The sequence below is a fragment of the Coffea arabica genome, chromosome 8c, assembly GCF_036785885.1.
Source record: "Coffea arabica cultivar ET-39 chromosome 8c, Coffea Arabica ET-39 HiFi, whole genome shotgun sequence".
Taxonomy (NCBI): domain Eukaryota; kingdom Viridiplantae; phylum Streptophyta; class Magnoliopsida; order Gentianales; family Rubiaceae; genus Coffea; species Coffea arabica.
The window spans coordinates 40207191-40226377 of NC_092325.1; the positions used below are offsets into that span (position 1 = coordinate 40207191).

General features: G+C 36.4%; 2 protein-coding genes across 5 annotated transcripts; one reads left to right on the forward strand and one right to left on the reverse strand.

Annotated features, from left to right (window-relative positions):
- Positions 1 to 1153: 1153 nt before the first annotated feature.
- On the reverse strand, positions 1154 to 6824 carry LOC113706914 (protein SAWADEE HOMEODOMAIN HOMOLOG 1). Its single transcript, XM_072063372.1, has 9 exons — positions 6578 to 6824; positions 5361 to 5446; positions 5213 to 5258; positions 4978 to 5113; positions 3793 to 3856; positions 2733 to 2784; positions 2203 to 2346; positions 1683 to 1802; positions 1154 to 1554 (listed from the first exon to the last, which is right to left on the reverse strand). Exons 1-9 carry the CDS (start codon positions 6629 to 6631, stop codon positions 1489 to 1491), a joined length of 768 nt encoding a protein of 255 aa, XP_071919473.1. The 5' UTR covers positions 6632 to 6824; the 3' UTR covers positions 1154 to 1488.
- A 2854-nt stretch (positions 6825 to 9678) lies between these two features.
- On the forward strand, positions 9679 to 18859 carry LOC113705467 (NADP-dependent malic enzyme). Of its 4 annotated transcripts, none has more exons than XM_027227319.2 (20): positions 9679 to 9798; positions 11397 to 11618; positions 13099 to 13219; positions 13324 to 13398; positions 14041 to 14192; positions 14328 to 14433; positions 14589 to 14654; positions 15071 to 15166; positions 15289 to 15360; positions 15512 to 15595; positions 15673 to 15771; positions 16693 to 16740; positions 16814 to 16867; positions 16991 to 17089; positions 17187 to 17276; positions 17378 to 17455; positions 17561 to 17635; positions 17720 to 17810; positions 18200 to 18328; positions 18418 to 18859. In XM_027227319.2, the coding sequence occupies exons 1-20, from the start codon at positions 9761 to 9763 to the stop codon at positions 18504 to 18506; spliced, it is 1884 nt and encodes a 627-aa protein (XP_027083120.1). In that variant the 5' UTR covers positions 9679 to 9760; the 3' UTR covers positions 18507 to 18859. The 4 variants fall into 4 exon arrangements, with proteins under 4 accessions (XP_027083120.1, XP_027083121.1, XP_027083122.1 ...); XM_027227320.2 differs by lacking the exon at positions 9679 to 9798 and adding an exon at positions 10895 to 11087 and having other exon boundaries at positions 11413 to 11618; XM_027227321.2 differs by lacking the exon at positions 9679 to 9798 and adding an exon at positions 10899 to 11087.
- Positions 18860 to 19187: the final 328 nt, after the last annotated feature.

Below are 19187 nucleotides of genomic sequence, written 5' to 3' on the forward strand. Positions count from 1 at the left end.
GTGCTAGGTCTGGTTGGGGCGCTGGACCGGGTCGAAGTGGGATTAGTCGGGCCGCCTTTACGGACTTGACCCGGACACCCATTTCGTCAGAAAAAAAAAAAAAAAAAAAAAAGACGGCACCCATGACCCGACAAGAAAAAACAAAAAAGAAAGTGCAACATCAGGAATGTTCTCAAATCTCCTGATTTAAGAGAAATGGATGAATATGGCAGCAAAGGTTCAATATTTAAAAAGACACAGAAGGGCAACAGAAGCAAAGAAGGAAAAATTTATTGAGAATCCTCCATGTATCTCAAGACTTTAAGAGACGTCAAAAGTCCCAAGTCTTGTAAGGTAAGTCGCAACCAATGTCAGTCTTCGGCTGAATCTACTATAGTACCATCAGGCTTGACATCGCCCCCAACGAAGAGCTGGCCGGAGGAGGAGGAAACAATGATAATCACCATCAGGCACCAGGTATGTCCTATGCACGGACATGGCTTTCCTGTCCCATTCCTCCTCCTCAGAGCCAGTAGAACAAGGATAAAGCTCCCACATCGACCTTTATTGTGTTCTTGATGCGGGCCCTTTTGGCCTGAAAGGATCCCGAAAATTCCAAGTCTCCATCTTGAAATCTTGATCGAGGGCGGTGCTTGCTGGAATACTTGACGTCCATGCAGCAGTTTAGAGGACTACGGAGGCACATCAAATCACAGATCAAAAGGATTCCACCGTTGGCAAATGATTTGTTGATTCTATCTCATGACCATCCGCCTTAAATCATACGTCTCTTCGACTATACATTCTTTCAATTGTTGCTGTTTAATGATCAACAGTAAAAAGAGAGAGAGAGAGAGAGAGGCTTCTCTTCTAAGTAAATTGAAGAAAAAAAAGGGTGCAACAGGTGTGGCAAAATATGGGGAAAACAAAACAAAAATTGCATCCAATGAGGCAAAAATGAACTTCAACTAAATTTCCATTCAACCTGACAAATTAAAAAGGTGAGAGTTTACTTGACAACACAATTACAGTATACACAGGAGCACATGAAAGCTGATGATTTAACAATGTAGGGATGAGCAGAGCAGCATCCAGTTGATCAATGTACAACTCAAACAGCTTGACACCAATTACAAAAATACAAGTTTAAAAGAAGTAAAAAAAAAAACCCGCATAGTAAATTTCAGACAATAGTTGCCTTCTTGAGATTAGTAGTCTTCATTCAAGCTTGTTGTTTCCGAGAAATAAGCAAGAAACCATAGCTTTACAAATGAGGGCTGCATAAGCACAACCTCATGGAATCAATAGCAAAACACACTATTTTCAGGTATTTTACATTACACTCCACTAATTACCATTAGAGCTTTCTCTGCAAAGAAAGACCTAGTCTATGTATAATAGGTATGGTCTCAGCTGTCTACTTGGTGTACTTGAACTCAAACCTCACAAAGATTAGCCACTTCTCAAAAAGCTCAAAAATGTATTTGTTTCAGCACCATAATTTCTTGGCTAAGGCTTTCCCGAAACCCCTAATATGCTCGGCCGGAAACATAATCTCCTCAAACGAACTTTTTCCTGCAAGGATAAAAAGTTACGGAAGACCTTGGCTAAGCAAAAGAATGTGTTTAACAAACAATACATCATCTAACTGAAAAGGAAGCCAAAAACCTGGATTTTACACACTGCCTGGAAATGGTACTCACCTCAATTTTATCATGAGTATACCGAATTGTGAAAAGGCATCTACAACCTCTAATGTCATGCAACCTTCTCTCAATTCCTACAACTTCAGCTTCATAGTATCGCGCTACATCTTTTCGCTCCTGATGTTATTCAGCAAAAATTAAAATATGTGAGCCCATCATTACACACTAATGAAATTTAAAAAATAAAAATAATTTGAGCCTTTGAACTATTAAAAATAAAAATCATTACACACTAATGTGAGCCTTTGAACTAGTGAGAATATTCTGTGTATTATTTGCTCAACATGATTTTTGACATTCAAAACACTTTTGCTATTGTCACAGAAGTAATGGACTTCAGATGACAGAAAGTGCAATTACAGTTTACAACCAATTATTTTCCACATATAAATCCTAGGTTGCCATCTGTAGGCCAGGCCTCGTGGATTAAATAATTCCACTCATTTGTAACAATGGCAGAGTTCATGAACTCCTCCAACTGGACTGTAACAGAGAAGGTGGTGACAAACTGAGGTACCTGGAAGCACAGTACAATGTCTCCAACTCTCACTTTGTGGCATTCAGAGTGTTCCAAAGAGACAGATCTTTCACGTACTGACTTTATCACATTCACCCATTCATCCTCCTCAGGCCCAAATCCAACATATCTTACTCGAACCTCCTGTAATAAACCAAGAAAGATCAAACCATGGGCACAAGGAAACCCATGCAGAATAATAGTAATTTTTGGGTGCACTCAGTGCCATTGGATCTTATAGACATAGCCAGGCAAGAAATATAGGATATAAATATGAAGCAATCAGCCTTTGGATGTGCTTTTGCACCTTTCCGATGGTTACTATAATGTTGCTTCACACAATGGCTCTGCAATTACAGGACAGATATTGCCTTAAGACTCAAAGAGGCAAAGAAGCAACAAAAATATGCTGGCACCAAATAGCATTGCATCCTAAAACTAAAAAATATGAAGCATTTATCTGCGGGTTCAACATTAGTGTGGGAAATTATTAGGACTAGGAAATCCTTTGATCAAATTTAAGCACTTACTCCTTCCCCTGAGTCGAGCATTCGGTGGGCAAGAAATGTCTCGATGTCATACCTGTAAGGCATCAAAAAAGGTTAGAACAAGTCTTACGCATGAAATTGCAGCATTTTCTTCAGGAATGACAACCTTTACCATGTAACGACAGGGACCAACTTTTCCATAAGCATGTTATGCCTGTTTTGCCTTATTTATGTAAGCATTTCAAATTCAAGCCCAAAAACAGAGTAGAACTGCACACATCTGGTGTTTTTCTCCTTTATGGTTTGCTTTATTGATGTAAGCATTCCACAAACTAACAGTTTTGGACACGGTACAGAATTTTCCCTCCTTTACACTGTAAAATGAACTCTCATTCAACTGCAAGTCAAACCTAAGTGGACTTTGACAGAGGTTAATTCAGGAGCATTTATTAAATGAGACATTTGATCCAGAAAGATGACTCTAAGACCTGAAGAATTCTTTTCCCATGTTAGGTTTACATCTGGTGTATGCAAACAAACTATATGGTTAATTGTTAAAAACACTACCTTATCATACAATCAAGAGGACAAGAAGAAATACATAAACAATTTGAGCCCTATAAGATCAAAAATAGATTTATGTCCTGCCTTTGTGCTTCAAGATCATGCAAAGCATCAATTGCAAAAGCTTACTATTGCGTGCCAACTAGCAAATAGTTTTAGAGAAAACAGGAAAGGTTCAAGAAGTTTCACTTGAAGGAAAGAAAATATCCAAGGAAAAAGAGAAAACTGCAAAGGCATGTGTACATTCATAACACACAAATATCCAAGGAAAAGAGCAAACTGTGAAGGCATGTGTACATTCATAACACAAACAACGTGATCACATAGGACAACATAGCAAACTCGCCAAATTAAACTAATTGTGACTCACATTAAATTGACTTGAAATTGAAGGAAACCTTAGCACAAGATAAAATCTACACGCCCTATGAGTAAAGAAAGTATTGATCCAGAAAAAAGAAAAAAAGAGAGAAGCTTGGTAACAAGTCCCCTTTCCTTTGACAAGGGGAAAAAGACAAACTTAGTTTAACGAGCTTACCAAGCCCCATCTTTCGGTGATCTTGCCTCAAATTCCAACTTTGATACATCTGGAACCTTTTCATCTGCTTTCACAAGCCTTCGGTCAAAATCTTTGGAAAAGTACAAACTCATTCTAGCTAGTTGCTGAATTAAAGTAATGATAAAATTTTTGACAAATAATGATTGAATTTTTTAACATGATTTGTTAATAAATAGCAGGACTGCAAGTTGGCAAATCAATACGCAAGCTACTAAAAGACGATTTCACTTACAGCACTAAAAGGCAAAGGACTTTGAAAGATGATAACCACAAAGACAATACATGCTGTTGAAGGAACAAGACCACCCTAGCACTTTACAAGCAAGACAACTGAAAAATACAATCAAATCAGAATTTGTCCTCAAATACCTCTGTACCTGATAAACTTCTATATACCTAAGTTCTATACCTAAACATTAGACAACGAAGGGGTAACCAGCTTGACTTGTAAAGGCTTAGGGAACTCGATCTTATCCAACAACATAAAATTCTGTGGATCTACTGAGATCCCCACTTACTCCCTATTCAACCAAATGGATGGCTAACTTTGCATTTAGCACCATGCAAAAATCACTTTCACTTTCTTCAATAAAAAGCAATAAGTAAAAGGAGTGGTAACTATTTTCTCAATTCTACCATTGAGCACTTGCTTCCCAACTTTCTCCATTTATTAAATTCAATTCATAAATCAATCCATGTGTTTCCCACTTCTTATTTAAGCTTCACACATTATTGTTATCCAAGTCCATTTTAAAGCAGTGCCGACTCTAGCTAGGACATCTATTTGGAATAAAGGAGTGAAATACAAGTTATCAGCTTTAAAGCTCTCTCACATTTGTTAGAATATAGTTATTACTTGTTTTACATTGTTAAAATCTATAAGCTAATTGAATATAATAGCTCGCAAAGTTGCATCATACAAGACAGAAAAAATTTTAGTTCATCAACCTGTAACCAGGAAATTTGTCCTCTTATCAGGCCAACCAGATCTAAAGGTGACTTTTTGAGAGAATAAGGTAGTAGGAAAGTACTTGCATGTGAAATAAATGTATTAACCATAAAATCGTGCTTAAATCTCTGGAAATTTGGGTTGGGATTGATCCATGCGCAAACCCTGTTTGTCTATATCCCCACACAAAAGCACAGCATGTTTATAAGAAGCACCTTTTGGCATCTGGGAATTCTCACTCTTCTTGATCAAAGCGCCAGCTTCTGGAGAAGGAGTTAATTTTCTTGCTGCATCAGCTGAAGCATCTTCAGAGAGGTAATTTTGCTGCCTTTTCTGAAACCAATTATGGACCTAAATACACATCCAGTGACATAAGTATTGTTAATATTAACATCAAACGTTATCAGCTTGACCACAAGCCTGTCTGGAAAGAAGCCAGAGCAAGAGTACCTCAATCCACTTTATAACAGGTTTTCCTGCACGACCTTTAGAACGGCTGCAATTTTAGCATGTCAAAGGAAGGAGTAACCATCCAATAAGAAATTCATCAAATTGATCTTTTCCAACAATTAAAAAGCACAAAAAGTTCCTAGATTACTTGAAAAGCCCTGCCAGCTTCTTACAAAAATCCTGGTCGAAAGATCGGTCCGCTGCATCTTTAAGGAAATGCTCCATTCTTTCAGTCTAAATACATCATTTAACATTACAAAGAATCACATAAGACAACTCTTGCCAGAATAGCATGAGGAAATGAAACATAAAAGTGATAATTAACAATGTTAATGCCAAGTCTTTCACACCACAAAAAAAGGGAATGGTAGTAATGTTGGATAGCAAACTTTTTGAAACAACAAAAGTCCACAAGCACTCATTTTCTCAGGCAGAAATCTAGAAACCTGAGAGATTATGACAGGCCTACTAAAGTCATTAGAAAAGAAGAACCACACAAAATCCCCTAATCTACAAACAATCGCATTAGCTTGTTTCCTGATCATCTGGCAATTTTACATGTTTATGACAGCAAGGTAGCAAATTTGGCAAGTATCACACTAGAATCATGCCACGGAATCTTATTCACAACAGAATCTCTGTAGGCCCAACTTCAAGGGATGCTATTCAACAAAGTGGTATTCTTACCTCAAACTGACTGACTGGGGACAAATCTGCTGTAATCTAACAGTACATGACCAATTTCACAGCTGAGAAAGAAATTGAAAACACATGACATATACAAACAGTCTTTACTGGATTCCTCTACAAAGAAAGGAACACACAGACTACATATTCATTCTTGTAACTTGATACTCAAATAAATCTAAACAAACAACAAAAATAAATAGCCACATTAGTTTCGTAAGGAAAATTTTCATGATTCTTTTCCCCTTCCTTTCAATGGATCACCTGTTGGCATGAACAGCCTTTAGATTAATGAGGTACTAAAAAAGTTAACACTTTTAAACTACTTAAAATTTCTCCAATGAGAGACTACAAAAAAAGTTGCACATTTTTCGCATAACATGTAATTGCATAGAAGCAAAATCCATAAATGCAGAGTAAACTAATATTCTAATCAAGGTAATAAGCAGATTAACAAGTGATCAAACATCAGGGCAGGGGTCAATACATTTCAGCAATCAATCATGCTTTCTTCAGAAAAATAAACATCTACACAAATAAATATACACAAACTCAGGCCTCATAAACAAAAATGGAGCTAACTACATAAAACTAGATGATTATCAGAACCTTTTAATGCAAGCCCAGATGAGAAAAACTCAAGATTTTTGGAAAAAGTTTTAGGGGGAAAAAAAGGACCTCATCTTTTGTGAACCCAGAAAAGGGTGTTCTTTGCCTAGGACGAAGATCCATGGAAGGATGTTGTTCCGTCCAGTCAACAGCTGAAAGATTTTACTAGTAGTGACTAAATTTGTAATTGAAGATAACAAATGGCCAAAACCCTAGCCCCCTAAAAAGCTGCATTTGTTGAGAATGAGAGAAGCTTTTTTGCAGGTTCTTTGTACTCAATATGCCACGGGAAATTGGGTTTTGTCCTTTGGGCGCCTTTACAAACATTCATTCATTTCTGATTGTTTCTTTTTCATTTTCTTTTTCTATTAACCAATGGTCAATAAACCAGTAAACACTGAATCGGGTACTCTTACTTTGTTTCTTTTTTTTTAGCTTTTACCCAGTTTTTCATACCTAGGCAAAAAGCATGGGTAGCTTTTACCTAGTTTTTATCCTTTCTTTGAGCTTTATAGCTTTTAGCCTTTGTGTTCACTACTCACATTTGGGTGGTCTGGATTTTGTCACATTATTTCATTAAATGATATAGTACAATTTGTACTACTAAATTTTTTTTTTGACAACTACTCTATTGTATCTTTAAACACCTACTCAAGTTTTGTTCTGTTTTCACGCCTCCGGAGTATCCATAATCCATTTCTTGCCCATGTTTTTTATTCATTTAGGGCAGAAAAAGGGTTCATCAAAAAAACTTTTTCCAATTTGGCAGAAAAAACATTAACTTGAAAATTGAGAGAATTGGGAGAATTACTAAAGAGGAAAAGTTACTAAATTATTGTTGGTTATCATTTGTATCTTGTAGAGACATAATCAACACAAATCATGTTTTCTTTTCTTTTTCTTGACCCAAAAAAATGTCCTTTTTTTTTTAATTTCAAACATTTATCCTTTGTTTGTACCTTTTTTTTAACATTATCTACCCTAACAAGTTATCGGGGCACTTTCTGAATTGTGTTATTTAAGAAAGTTTTTCTCTTTGTGTAATATTAAAAAATTTCCAGAAAGTTAAATTCTTATTGCACAAGTTTCATGGTCAATTGTACAAATCATTAATTCTAACTAAGACAATTTCTTTTTTTTTTTTTTTTGAAGGCATTGAGGGAAAAGTTACCTAAGTAGTTGCATTTTTTTTAAATTTAAGCTGACTCTTAATTAGAGAATTTGAGATTTTGCGGTCATCTTGTTAATATGGTTGCCTCTTGAATTGGGTCCTGATGGACAAAAGAGCACAAACATCCGAAATCAAAACTGACATGGTTGGGCCGAGCCCAAGGAAGGCAAACCCTTGATTTTTTAACCGCGGAGGAATAATAGTCCCACATTTCCCTGGCCCAGAAAAATGAACAGTTGCACTAGGACGCAGCCCCATGGCTTTCATGGCCTACTTGAAATCGCTTGCTCTGGATTTTGTCTTTGTACGGTCTCTTTCTTCCGGTTTAGCTATTACGTGCGTTGATTAATAACTCTTAACATTATATTGTGGATAATTTAAATAATCAATAACTCTTAGAATTCTATTAGAGAATAAGTCTAGCAACAAGACAATTAAACAAAGACGGGACAGAGATAAAATTCGAGACAGATGATTTGAAGTGTTTCGATGGTTGAATGGAGCTCTCTAACCGTTCTGTATTGAGATGGAAGGAAAAAAAAAAAGGAAAATTCTATGGTTGCTTTTGGGTATCATTCTATCAACTTATATCTTCCACTAAAGATAATAATTCAAATGTTAAATGTTTAACAATGTTTAACCTAAGGGTCAATAACACTTATTTCACCGTTCAACGGTGAATTTCACTTGTGGGTAGGATACTAAAAAATGACTATAGAATCTCAAAAAAAAAAAAAAAAGAAGTTAAAATAGTGTAAAAAGTCTTTTTGAAATTTTAATCAACATAACAATTATTCAATTAATGAATGAACTTAAGAGCTACATCTAGAACCCTTTGAATGCGATATTCAGATGACACCAAATTTCCCACTTTTTAAGACTTGATGATCTAGTCGAGAGGACTTGTGCTCCTAGGCAACTTAAGTCCAAAGATGGGGATTGTAGCTAACCACGTTTGTATCATTGTACGTTCCTTCTTGCTAGGATTATTTGACTTTTGCTTTTCAATAAGAGGGACATTCCTGTGTGGAGATTGCATCAACTAATGAAAATTTTCCTCGGTTGTGAGATTAGACTACAGCTTCAAGTTGGAAACCTGAAATCTGATGTATGAGTTCGACATAGTCTTCACATTTGCAAGGTAGAAATGGCTGGTTGATGGTTCATAGCAAGGTCCAAATTTTGGTTGTGCGTGCCTTCCTTCTCACACTGAACTGCAGATATCACCAGTCATATTCAAGAATTTGGGCTGTTCAAAATGGTACTCCGTCGTCAAATGTCGGCTACCAGCTCAACTGTTTAACAATAATTACTAATGTTAGTTTTCAGGCCAGTACATGTTTTTTGATCATCTTTTTACGTCTTCATAAAAACTCTAAAAATAGCAATTGAAACTAGATTAAAAAATAAAGTTGACATGAAACTTGAAGAAAGGATTTGATTCCCAACCTGGGCATGATCCAATATTGATATTGTTGTAACTTTCACATCAACTTAATCTCTTCGTGCACAATTACACGGAAAATTCGATTAATGATGCATTTGACAAAAGCTAAAAGTGATGTGATCGATATTAGCTCCTCACGACCCCAATCACTCGTAATAGATCACAAAAGATCACCTAATTCATCAGAAAGAAAAAAATATGCATTATTGCATGAGCATGAATTGACAATACATGTGATCCAAAATCTAGAAAAAAAAAAGACTAAAGAAAGAACAAGACGAGCAAATGATGTGGAGGGATTGGTAGGTGGAGTAGGACTTAACTTGAGATTTAGTCCAACATGATGCAATCAACTATTTGGCTCGTGCAAGCCACACGACCACTTCTCAATAAAGAATAGCTAACTTGATTGATTTGCATGGGAATGCCTTCGTTGAAAAGAAAAGAATTCACTGTATAGTTCGATATGCTAGTAAAGTTAGACAAACCCATGTTTTTTCTTTTGGTTGTTGTTTCTTTTTTTTCAGATTTAAGAGAGAGAGAGAGAGAGAGAGAGAGAGAGAGAGAGAGAGAAATGAAGAAGAAAGGACGACTTTTGTCAGGTAATTAAGAGACATCTACTGCTATTTGAGGAATGAATCTAAAGACGAAAATGGAGAGAACCAGCAAGAGGTACGTCTAAATAAATGAAGGATCGAGAGTTGAATGTTTTCATGATTTCATCCACCGAAAAAATTAGGTGCTTTTAGGCCACAGGCACCTAACATTTTGGAGGTGGTTGAGCTTTATTTCTTTTAATTTGGGCTGCTGCTTCAGTTCAGATGTTCTTTCTTGGTGACATTTTTGTATTTGATCTGTAGTTTCTATCTCAAACACGTTAGATGTTGTATGTTAAAAAAACTTTCCCGAACTAAATTGTTTTAGTTTGCTTTAATTTCTTTATGTTTAGAAACCAAACTATATATGTAAAGTGACCGTTTTAGGTGGATCTTCATTCAATTCAATCCATGGAAAATGGGGAAAAAAATGGTAGTGTTTTCATTGTGTTCTAAAAGTGGATCTTCATTACTTGACTTTTAATTGTTAATATTACTATTGTATATATGTCCTAATGCACTTTTGGCGTTGAACGAGAGCCCTCTAAATGAAAAGAGAGCAAGCACATAGTATATAAATCAAGAATTTTGCCCTCCTTCCCCCTATTTATTCTTGAAAAAAGAAAATACTTTCTGTCCGAGTTTCTAAGACTCGGAAAATAATTAAGATGAATAAGATACTAATAACTTTCTATATATAAATACGAACCCTATATTAAAAAACAAGTTAAATTTGCTCTATAGAAAGCACGCCTCAATTGTTAAAAAAAAAAAAAAAACTCGTCACTTGCATTCAAACCGCTATCCAAATAATGACACTTAAACATTGATATTACTCCTATACCAAAGAATAAAATTGTACAGAGAGCTCACACAAAATTAATAAAACATTAAAATCGAAATATAGGCATAGGACGTGGGTATTTGATAAATTTTCATCGATTACATTTTTTTTTCTTTCTTTTTTTTTAATTAAGCACACATAGGGAAGATGTGCCAAATTAAGATAGAGAAAGGTTGGATTGCATGGTTAGGTGAGAGGAATTATAAGTAGAAAGCCTTAAATTCAAAGTCTCGGATTTCAAATCTCTAACTTAAAAAAATAAAAAAAATTAGTACTTGGAAAAAAAAAAAGAATAACAAAATAGCAGCAAGTAAAGAAAAGAACAGAAAGAAGAGAGAGAGCTTCCAGTCCCCAGGACTTGGCGGCTAACTAATTTTCACTTCTCATCACATTCTCTATCGATCTCACTGAAAACGTGGAAATCTCTGAATTTCTCTCTCTCCAAATACGCGGAGAACCTGTGTCCACACGTAACTTTCACCATGCTGCTCTCATTCAACGCCAACACCCCCCATTTTCTGGTAATGGACGATATAAATCCCATCAATTCTTTCTCTTTTTATCTTTTAGTTCATATTTGTCGGAAATTTTCAATTTTGACTTAAGCCCACATAGAAAGAGTTCACTTTTTTTTTTTTATATATATAAAAAGTGGGATTGTGTCAAAGCCTTTGCTGTCAAGCATCGCCATTTTATTCTTTGCTGTTGCTTAGAAAAGGTGTGTTCCCTGAGTTTTTTCTGCAAAGGGACAATCTTTATTGTTTTCAAGAAAACTCCGTGTTTTTGTTTGTGGGTTGTTTGTTATTTTTAGGCTTTGTTGTTTTGTTTAGTTTCTGTCATTGGCAGAGAAAGGCATTTGGTTGTTTGATCGGAAGACGAGAGAGAAAGATCAGTGGAGTGATGGAGAGTACATTGAAGGAGATGAGGAATGGGGAATCTGTGCTCGATATGACTGATGAAAGAGGAGTTGGTGGTGGCGTTGGGGATATCTATGGGGAGGATAGAGCCACAGAGGATCAGCTTCTAACCCCCTGGAGTTTTACTATCGCCAGGTTATCCACAAATGTCTGAACTCTTTTACTGTTGCCACGTTATCCAGAAATGTCTGAACTGCTCAGTGTCAAATTCTTATGTAATTTTTGAACTTGCATTAATGAAATTGCTCAGTTGGATTCTTATAACTAGATGTTGGAACCCTTGATTCCGATTACAACATATTCGTAATAATCTTGGTATATGAATAGACTCTTTTGTTTTAATGCTGAATTGCTCATTTGTGATTGATATTTTTAGATGTTGATTTGTACTAAGCATGCTTTCACAAGATCAGGGGAATAATGTTAAACATAACATTTAAGGATTTTTCCTTCGTGTTTTTTCGTAGTTCTTACGTGTTATTGATATAAAAGCCATTTTTTTTAATAAAAGCCAATTTTCAAAGATTCTGACCTTAAGAATTCCATTTCCTAGAAATTGACCTCGCTTTCTTTCCTTGCCCAGTTTACTTTTCCCCTTGTTCCCTTATCAAGTTTATGTTTCTTCTTCTTCTGCATCCGACTCAATTGGTCTGATGAGTGGATTGTTACCAATCTTGTGCTATTGTATATTACGGCAATGTGTGCCTCTTCTATGATAAGAAGACGCCTTCCTCCTTTCATAAAAAATGCACGTTGCTCATACTCTTCCCTGGGGCTAAGACAAAAGTATCAGCAACAGTCTTGTTCATTTTAGTCCACTCATTCTAAATTTATTTACTTCATCATAATCTGGACATTTAGTTCCAGAACTTCTTCGAGAGTTATGCATGACATAGAGTATTCTTCTATTTGATAGGGAATAGAATAAGAATATATCAAGGTGAGTGGTCTGTTCAAATACTTGCTGACGCAATGCACTCAATCCCTCAGCAACTGTATATCTTTTTTGGTGCCCTTGATGATGTGTTCAAATTCACCAATGTCAATCCTAAGGACACCGGTATTCTAGTAGCAAGATTTGGAGTTTGTTCAATCCAATGATTTTACTTTCTGCCATAATTGCCAATCACTATAAATTGACAGGCAATATTAAGATATTCAATGATTTCAACCCGGAGGAGTCAGAAAGAGTTTGCTTACATTCTTGTATGCTGGTGTTGGGTGTGAACAAAGAGAAGTCAAACTTTTTAGAGTCAATTTTAATTTTGATGGGTTTCTGCATTTATGGAAGCTAAATAAAACTACCAGTATTTCCATAATTTGGATGAAAAATATTAATGTTTAAATAACTGACCTATTTATTTTTGCCTTTATGTTTATTATGGTTTTGCAAGCATCAGTCTTTTGATATAGTTGCTTGCAGTATTTAGGGCATTGGGTTGAGTTGCTTTGTCGTTATGTTATTAGTCATTCTTTCACGTATCTATACCCATAGTCAAGGAGTTCAATAAATGATTGCTTAGTTAGCATTTACATGAAAAAGCTATGAAATCAATGGGGGATTTTTCATGGTTCTCTGAGCCTGAGTTGAGGATTATTATCTTTTGTGATGCAGTGGTCATAGTTTGTTGCGAGACCCACGCTACAACAAAGGTCTTGCCTTCACTGAAGCAGAAAGAGATGCTCATTACTTGCGTGGTCTTCTACCTCCAGTTATACTGTCTCAGGAACATCAGGTTGCCTCAAGGCCTTGCTGAATTCAATAAAGTTTCTATAATTTATTTTGCCCTGCACGAAATGGAGAATCCTTATTAATATTGGTTTATTGATTTTTAATCAGGAGAAGAGATTGATGCACACTCTTCGCCAATATCAAGTTCCCCTCCATAGGTACATGGCTATGATGGATCTCCAGGTATGTGCCCCTCTATAAAAATTATAGTAATAGACTCAGGAAACAGTATAACTTAGTCAAACTAAAACTCATCCTAATTACTTAAGCACATGTTACCTGCATAAGTTTGGGATAAGTTTGTCAATAAATTTGACTAGCTCTGCAAAATGGTCTGTTCTGTTTTTTAGCAGAATGCAATAACTAGCTAAAGCTGGGCAGGACATGGAGTTCAGAATTATCTTTGTCTAACCTTTTCGCTGGACAAGTAACAGCTGGCATGGTCAAGCATTTTTTTTTCTCCAAAATTCTAGGAAAGAAATGTAAAAATACTCTATGTTCAATTTATGGGAGTTGGACATAAATTTGTTCATGGTAAATTTGATGAAACAACTATAGGATTAGTTGAGCAGCCTGGTTTGATTTGGTAGAGTACTTAATCTGCAGTAAATGACTAAAAAGCTTTTGTGTTCTTTCTTATTACTCCATACTGTACTCTTCAAGCATTCTATCAGTGTGCAAAGATTTGCTAATACACAAAGTTTGGATTCGTGTTGACTGTAATAAGATCTTTGACTTTAGTAGTTCATGATGGTGATTGCTGAAAATAGTTATGGTTCTCGCAGAATTGCCTAGTTTACTTATGTGTTTTGCTCAATTTTGCAGGAAAGAAATGAGAGGCTGTTCTATAAGCTTCTCATCGACCATGTTGAAGAGCTTTTACCTGTTGTTTACACCCCAGTAGTTGGTGAGGCTTGTCAGAAGTATGGCAGCATTTTCAGACGTCCACAGGGTCTTTACATCAGCTTAAAAGAGAAGTACTGTCTGATTCCTCTCCTTCGGTTTTCTTTGGCATAAATTATCAAAGTTCTTTTGATTTGGTGAGACCGAAGCTTTGGCTTTTAAGATTGTTTTTGTTTAAGTAACTTGCTTATATTACTGCTAATTTTTAGGGGAAAAATTTTTGAAGTATTGAAAAATTGGCCTGAGAGGAGTATCCAAGTTATTGTCGTGACTGATGGTGAGCGAATATTAGGGCTTGGGGATCTTGGCTGCCAGGTAAACTTTTTCCTGTTCCTGTGCTTTGGAATCAAATCATAAGCAGTATAGCTTATTGAGAAGGAAATCTGCTTTTAATCTAGGTTCACTCACTATTTTTTTGTGCCCTCAGTTAATTGTTGATATGATTGACCAAATTATGGAAACTGTTGCAGGGAATGGGTATTCCCGTTGGAAAGCTTTCTCTTTACACAGCCCTTGGAGGAGTTCGTCCTTCGGTAGTAAGTGTTACCATAACCTTTTTTTACTATGGGAAGATTCTACTCAAGTTGTTGGGATTTCTTATTCTTTTTTACTTGATATTCAATAAAGTTGTCCTCATGTTGGTTCTACAAACAAAAAAAGAGAAAAAAAAAAAAGAAAAAAGAAAGAAAGTTGTCAGCAAAGTATTTTACTTGTAATAAAAGATATCTGTTTAGTTGATCAGAAAGTTTATTTAACATGACCATAGTTAGCATGCATGATTTTGATGTTTTGGATATCCACTACTGTTGGCATGCCATTTACTTCTGCAACTAGCACTTCAATTTTTATGAGCAAGTTGGGAAGGAAAGTAATTTTCATATCCCCTGCCCTACAGGATGAGGATTTGAATTTTATGGGTGTGGCAGTGTAACATTTTCTTGTTATTTAACAGTGCCTGCCTGTAACAATTGATGTTGGCACAAATAATAAGCACTTGCTGGAGGATGAGTTCTATATTGGACTCAGGCAGAGGAGGGCAACTGGGCAGGTGTGGTGATTTGTTTTCCTTTTTTAACATTTGGTATTCAAGTGAAGAGCATAGAAATCAAGTCTTTGTCAATTGTCTTGTTTTTTTCTTAGTATGAGGTGGTTTGTTGTTTGGTCTTACAGGAATATGCTGAGCTTCTGGATGAGTTCATGTCTGCAGTTAAGCAAAACTATGGGGAGAAAGTCCTTGTACAGGTTTGTTTAAACTTGCTTTTCTTTGCTCCCAATACAGTCTGTATTATGAGTATCATCCCTGTCTGTGCTGCTTTAACTTGGTACAATTTGGTACTACTGAGCTAGAGCACTTGGATCCATCATTCTCCTGAATATTGCTTTAATTTGCCAGTTTGAAGATTTTGCAAATCATAATGCATTTGAGCTGCTCAAAAAGTATGGGACAACTCATCTTGTATTCAATGATGATATACAGGTAAATTTGTGGTTCTCTGTTCTGGTGAAACTTTTATACTTATCCATTTCTGGATTTTAAATCTTGTTCTTGTGCAGGGTACCGCCTCTGTTGTTCTAGCAGGACTTGTTGCCGCTTTAAGATTAGTGGGAGGAGCTTTGGCTGACCATACTTTCTTATTTTTGGGTGCTGGAGAGGTGATAGTTACTTGCATTTTACTTATTTTGCACAGGAATTGCATCGCTTTTTGTAGAGTTCAGCATCTTACGTGGGGGTATAGGGATATCTGCACCTCAATAGTGACTCCTGTTGGGCGGAGAGTAATAAGTATCTTGCTATGAGATTGGCACATCTTGTTCAGAACTGTTCAGCATGCTGGTGTGCATTACATCTTTGGCCCCTGAGAGCAATATCTATTAGATTGGCACATCTTGTTCAGAATTGTTCAGCATGCTAATGTGCATTACATCTTTGGACACTGAGAGCAATATCCAATCCATTGTTCAGTACATTACTTTATCTTTTCGTCTTGATAAATTCCACGAGTGATGCTACACTCTTTATTCTGTTCCTCAACATTTTTAAACCCGGTAAATTTCCATCATCATCATCATCATCATCTTCTTTTTCTTCTTCTTAATAAATATATCATTGTATTAGCATTGGAAAATTCTCTCTGAAAGTTGATAGGAAATTTGATGCCATAAACTCTCGATGTTTGTTTACTAGGTTATGTGACAATGATAATATACTTTGATTGTCTTTTTATACTTTGGCAGATAAATAACACTTCAATGTACAATAAACTTGCCTTTTTCCAGCAGATCATCATCTTTCTGATACACACTAAATCACTAATTAGTGAAATAAATTGTCGATGAACTCAATAATGAGAGCAAAGGGTTCAATTTATGAGGTTTCTAGAATAAAGGGCCTTAGTGGGGGACGCTTGGAGAGTTGCCTCTTGCTTTCACCACTCTGAATCTGCCATTGGCTGCAAATTCATATCTTAAGCATTAGTGCAAGTATGCATATTAGTTTATTCCATCTCCATGGCCTCTCTCTCTCTCTCTCTCTCTCTTTATATCGTTTCTGAACTCTCCATCTGCTTTCTACAGGCTGGAACTGGCATAGCAGAGCTCATAGCACTAGAAGTATCTAAGAAGGTATTGATTAGCTACGAACATGCACTTCTGCACATATTCGATGGTGTCTGATTGAGGGTGTTTGCTTTGGCAGACAAAAGCTCCAGTGGAAGAGGCCCGCAAGAAGATTTGGCTCGTTGACTCAAAGGTATCAGGGTCACAATCAAGTTTGATGCTTGTGACTATTTGACTCCTGTAATACGATCCTGAGTATCAGGTAACCTTGCCATATTTCCGGCTGCAGCTCACGGTTTCCTGACTTGCTTGATAGGGACTGATTGTTAGCTCTCGTAAGGAATCCATTCAGCATTTCAAGCAGCCCTGGGCTCATGAGCATGAACCCATTAAGGAGCTTGTAGATGCTGTGAAGGTGTGGAGTTTTATATCTGCTTAAGCTATGATATCACAGTCGAATATCTCAAAGTGCATTCTTTCTTGGTTTTTTCATTTTATCCTCCATTTCTCAGGCTATAAAACCATCAGTTCTGATAGGAACTTCAGGTGTAGGAAAAACATTTACCAAGGAAGTTGTGGAGGCCATGGCAGCTCTGAATGAGGTTCTTTCTCTCTCTCTCTCATGCACTTAAATGAAGAGATACACCACAAGTCCTTAATTTGTTCTCAAAATATGGAGCTCATTACATCATATGATTGTCAGAAACCTCTCATTCTTGCTCTATCTAACCCAACTTCACAATCCGAGTGTACTGCTGAAGAAGCTTATACATGGACTGAGGTAAATAGAATTTTTAACCCAATATTTATGAATTTTTTGTGTACAAAAACCTTGCCTTAGAAATGTAATATTTTAAGTGTCCCCATGCAATACTGCAACCTGCAGGGACGTGCTATCTTTGCTAGTGGAAGCCCATTTGATCCTGTCAAATATGATGGCAAAGTTTTTATCCCTGGCCAGGTGCTTGTTTATACCAATAATGGTGGTTAGTTTCATAGCCACAAGTTTTAAGGCCTACTTTGATTCTTTTCTTGATTTGTGCAGGCAAATAATGCATACATTTTCCCTGGATTTGGCTTAGGCATTATAATGTCTGGCACAATACGTGTGCATGATGACCTCTTGTTGGCAGCTTGTAAGTATTGTAACATGTGATTGATAATTTCCATTTTTTTGTATGAAATATCATTTCAGCATTAAAAGTTGGACATGGTAGAAAATTACTAGGCACTAATGTCCTACCTTGGATTTGAGAAATTTTGCCATATGGACGAGCATAAAGCATTCAAGGTACTAGTCAAGATCAAATGCCCCATAGATGGATAGCCGCACACATGCTTTAGCCCACTGTCGTAAGCAATTCTGGAGTGCTTCATGAGCTTAAGAAATTAACTGATGTACATAATAGAAGGAAACGATAACCAGAAAAACAACTGACCTGCTCATTCCTGTAAACAGATTTTTGTATACAAATGAATGTATATGATTTAACTCTGGTGAAACCTTTTCATCTTATTACGACAGCGGAAGCTTTGGCTGGTCAAGTTACAGAGGAAAACTATGAGAAGGGTCTTATCTATCCACCATTCTCTAATATTAGAAAGATATCAGCACATATTGCAGCTAATGTAGCAGCAAAGGCTTATGAACTTGGTGAGCTCCTCGTTTCTGGTTCTACCTAAGCTAGGAATATTATCCTAAACTTCAGTGTTCTAAAACTATTATCTGCTTATGCCTCTCAGGTCTGGCTACCCGTCTCCCTCGCCCTCAGGATCTCGTTAAATATGCAGAGAGCTGCATGTACACTCCAGTCTACCGCCAATATCGCTGATCTCAGAAATCCTGCTTCCTTTGGAGTTTGCTGGTGGGAAACTGGTCATTAATGTTGGCCTCTACGTCCTTAAGCATACATAGGCAGCAATTCGTTTTAGAGTTTATATTCAACACAGTGGCTGATTCATACTATGAGCAGAAGAAATTTTGACAGTTCAATTTGTAGTTGTTTCTAGTCATGGAATTGCTTCTCTGACTCTGTTTAGAAAAATGAACCCAGATCAATGCTTATTCATTACTTTTTTAGGTGGATCATTAGTGTTTAATGGTTTGTTGCTAGCAGCACTGATGTTATATAAAGTGTTTGTACCCTAAACAAAAGAAAATGAGAGGTACTAGTATTCAGCTTCCTGTTCCTCTTCCCAATTTTGCCCGACACATTAAACTTCTCATTTTTTATCTGAAATTGGTCCGTGTATTAGTGTAGATAGTTAACACAATCATATTAGAAAGAATATAGTACAACACATGGATAGTATACATTGATTGTTGTGGGATCAGAGAAACAAGATCCTTTTCCAACATGCAGTTCTTGATCCTGACATGCTTTTGAAAGAATTTTATTCTTGTTCATTGATGGTCCCTCCTGCAAAGAAGGGTGTCAGCGTAATATTCAACTATAGCTTGAACCTCGAAGCCATATCAGATGGCAATAACAACTGCATTCGCCAGTGCTCTG

Bases quoted from the DNA above. Each gene is read 5' to 3' on its own strand.
- LOC113706914 (XM_072063372.1), bottom strand. From the start codon at position 6,631: ATGGATCTTCGTCCTAGGCAAAGAACACCCTTTTCTGGGTTCACAAAA. The intron at 5,259-5,360 runs GTAATCTAGGAA...CTAAAATTGCAG, and splicing joins AAGCTGGCAGGGCTTTTCAA to CCGTTCTAAAGGTCGTGCAG. The intron at 2,785-3,792 runs GTAAGCTCGTTA...GATGCCTTACAG, and splicing joins TCACCGAAAGATGGGGCTTG to GTATGACATCGAGACATTTC.
- LOC113705467 (XM_027227319.2), top strand. From the start codon at position 9,761: ATGAATCTAAAGACGAAAATGGAGAGAACCAGCAAGAG. The intron at 11,619-13,098 runs GTTATCCACAAA...TTTGTGATGCAG, and splicing joins TGGAGTTTTACTATCGCCAG to TGGTCATAGTTTGTTGCGAG. The intron at 17,811-18,199 runs GTAAGTATTGTA...TTATTACGACAG, and splicing joins TGACCTCTTGTTGGCAGCTT to CGGAAGCTTTGGCTGGTCAA.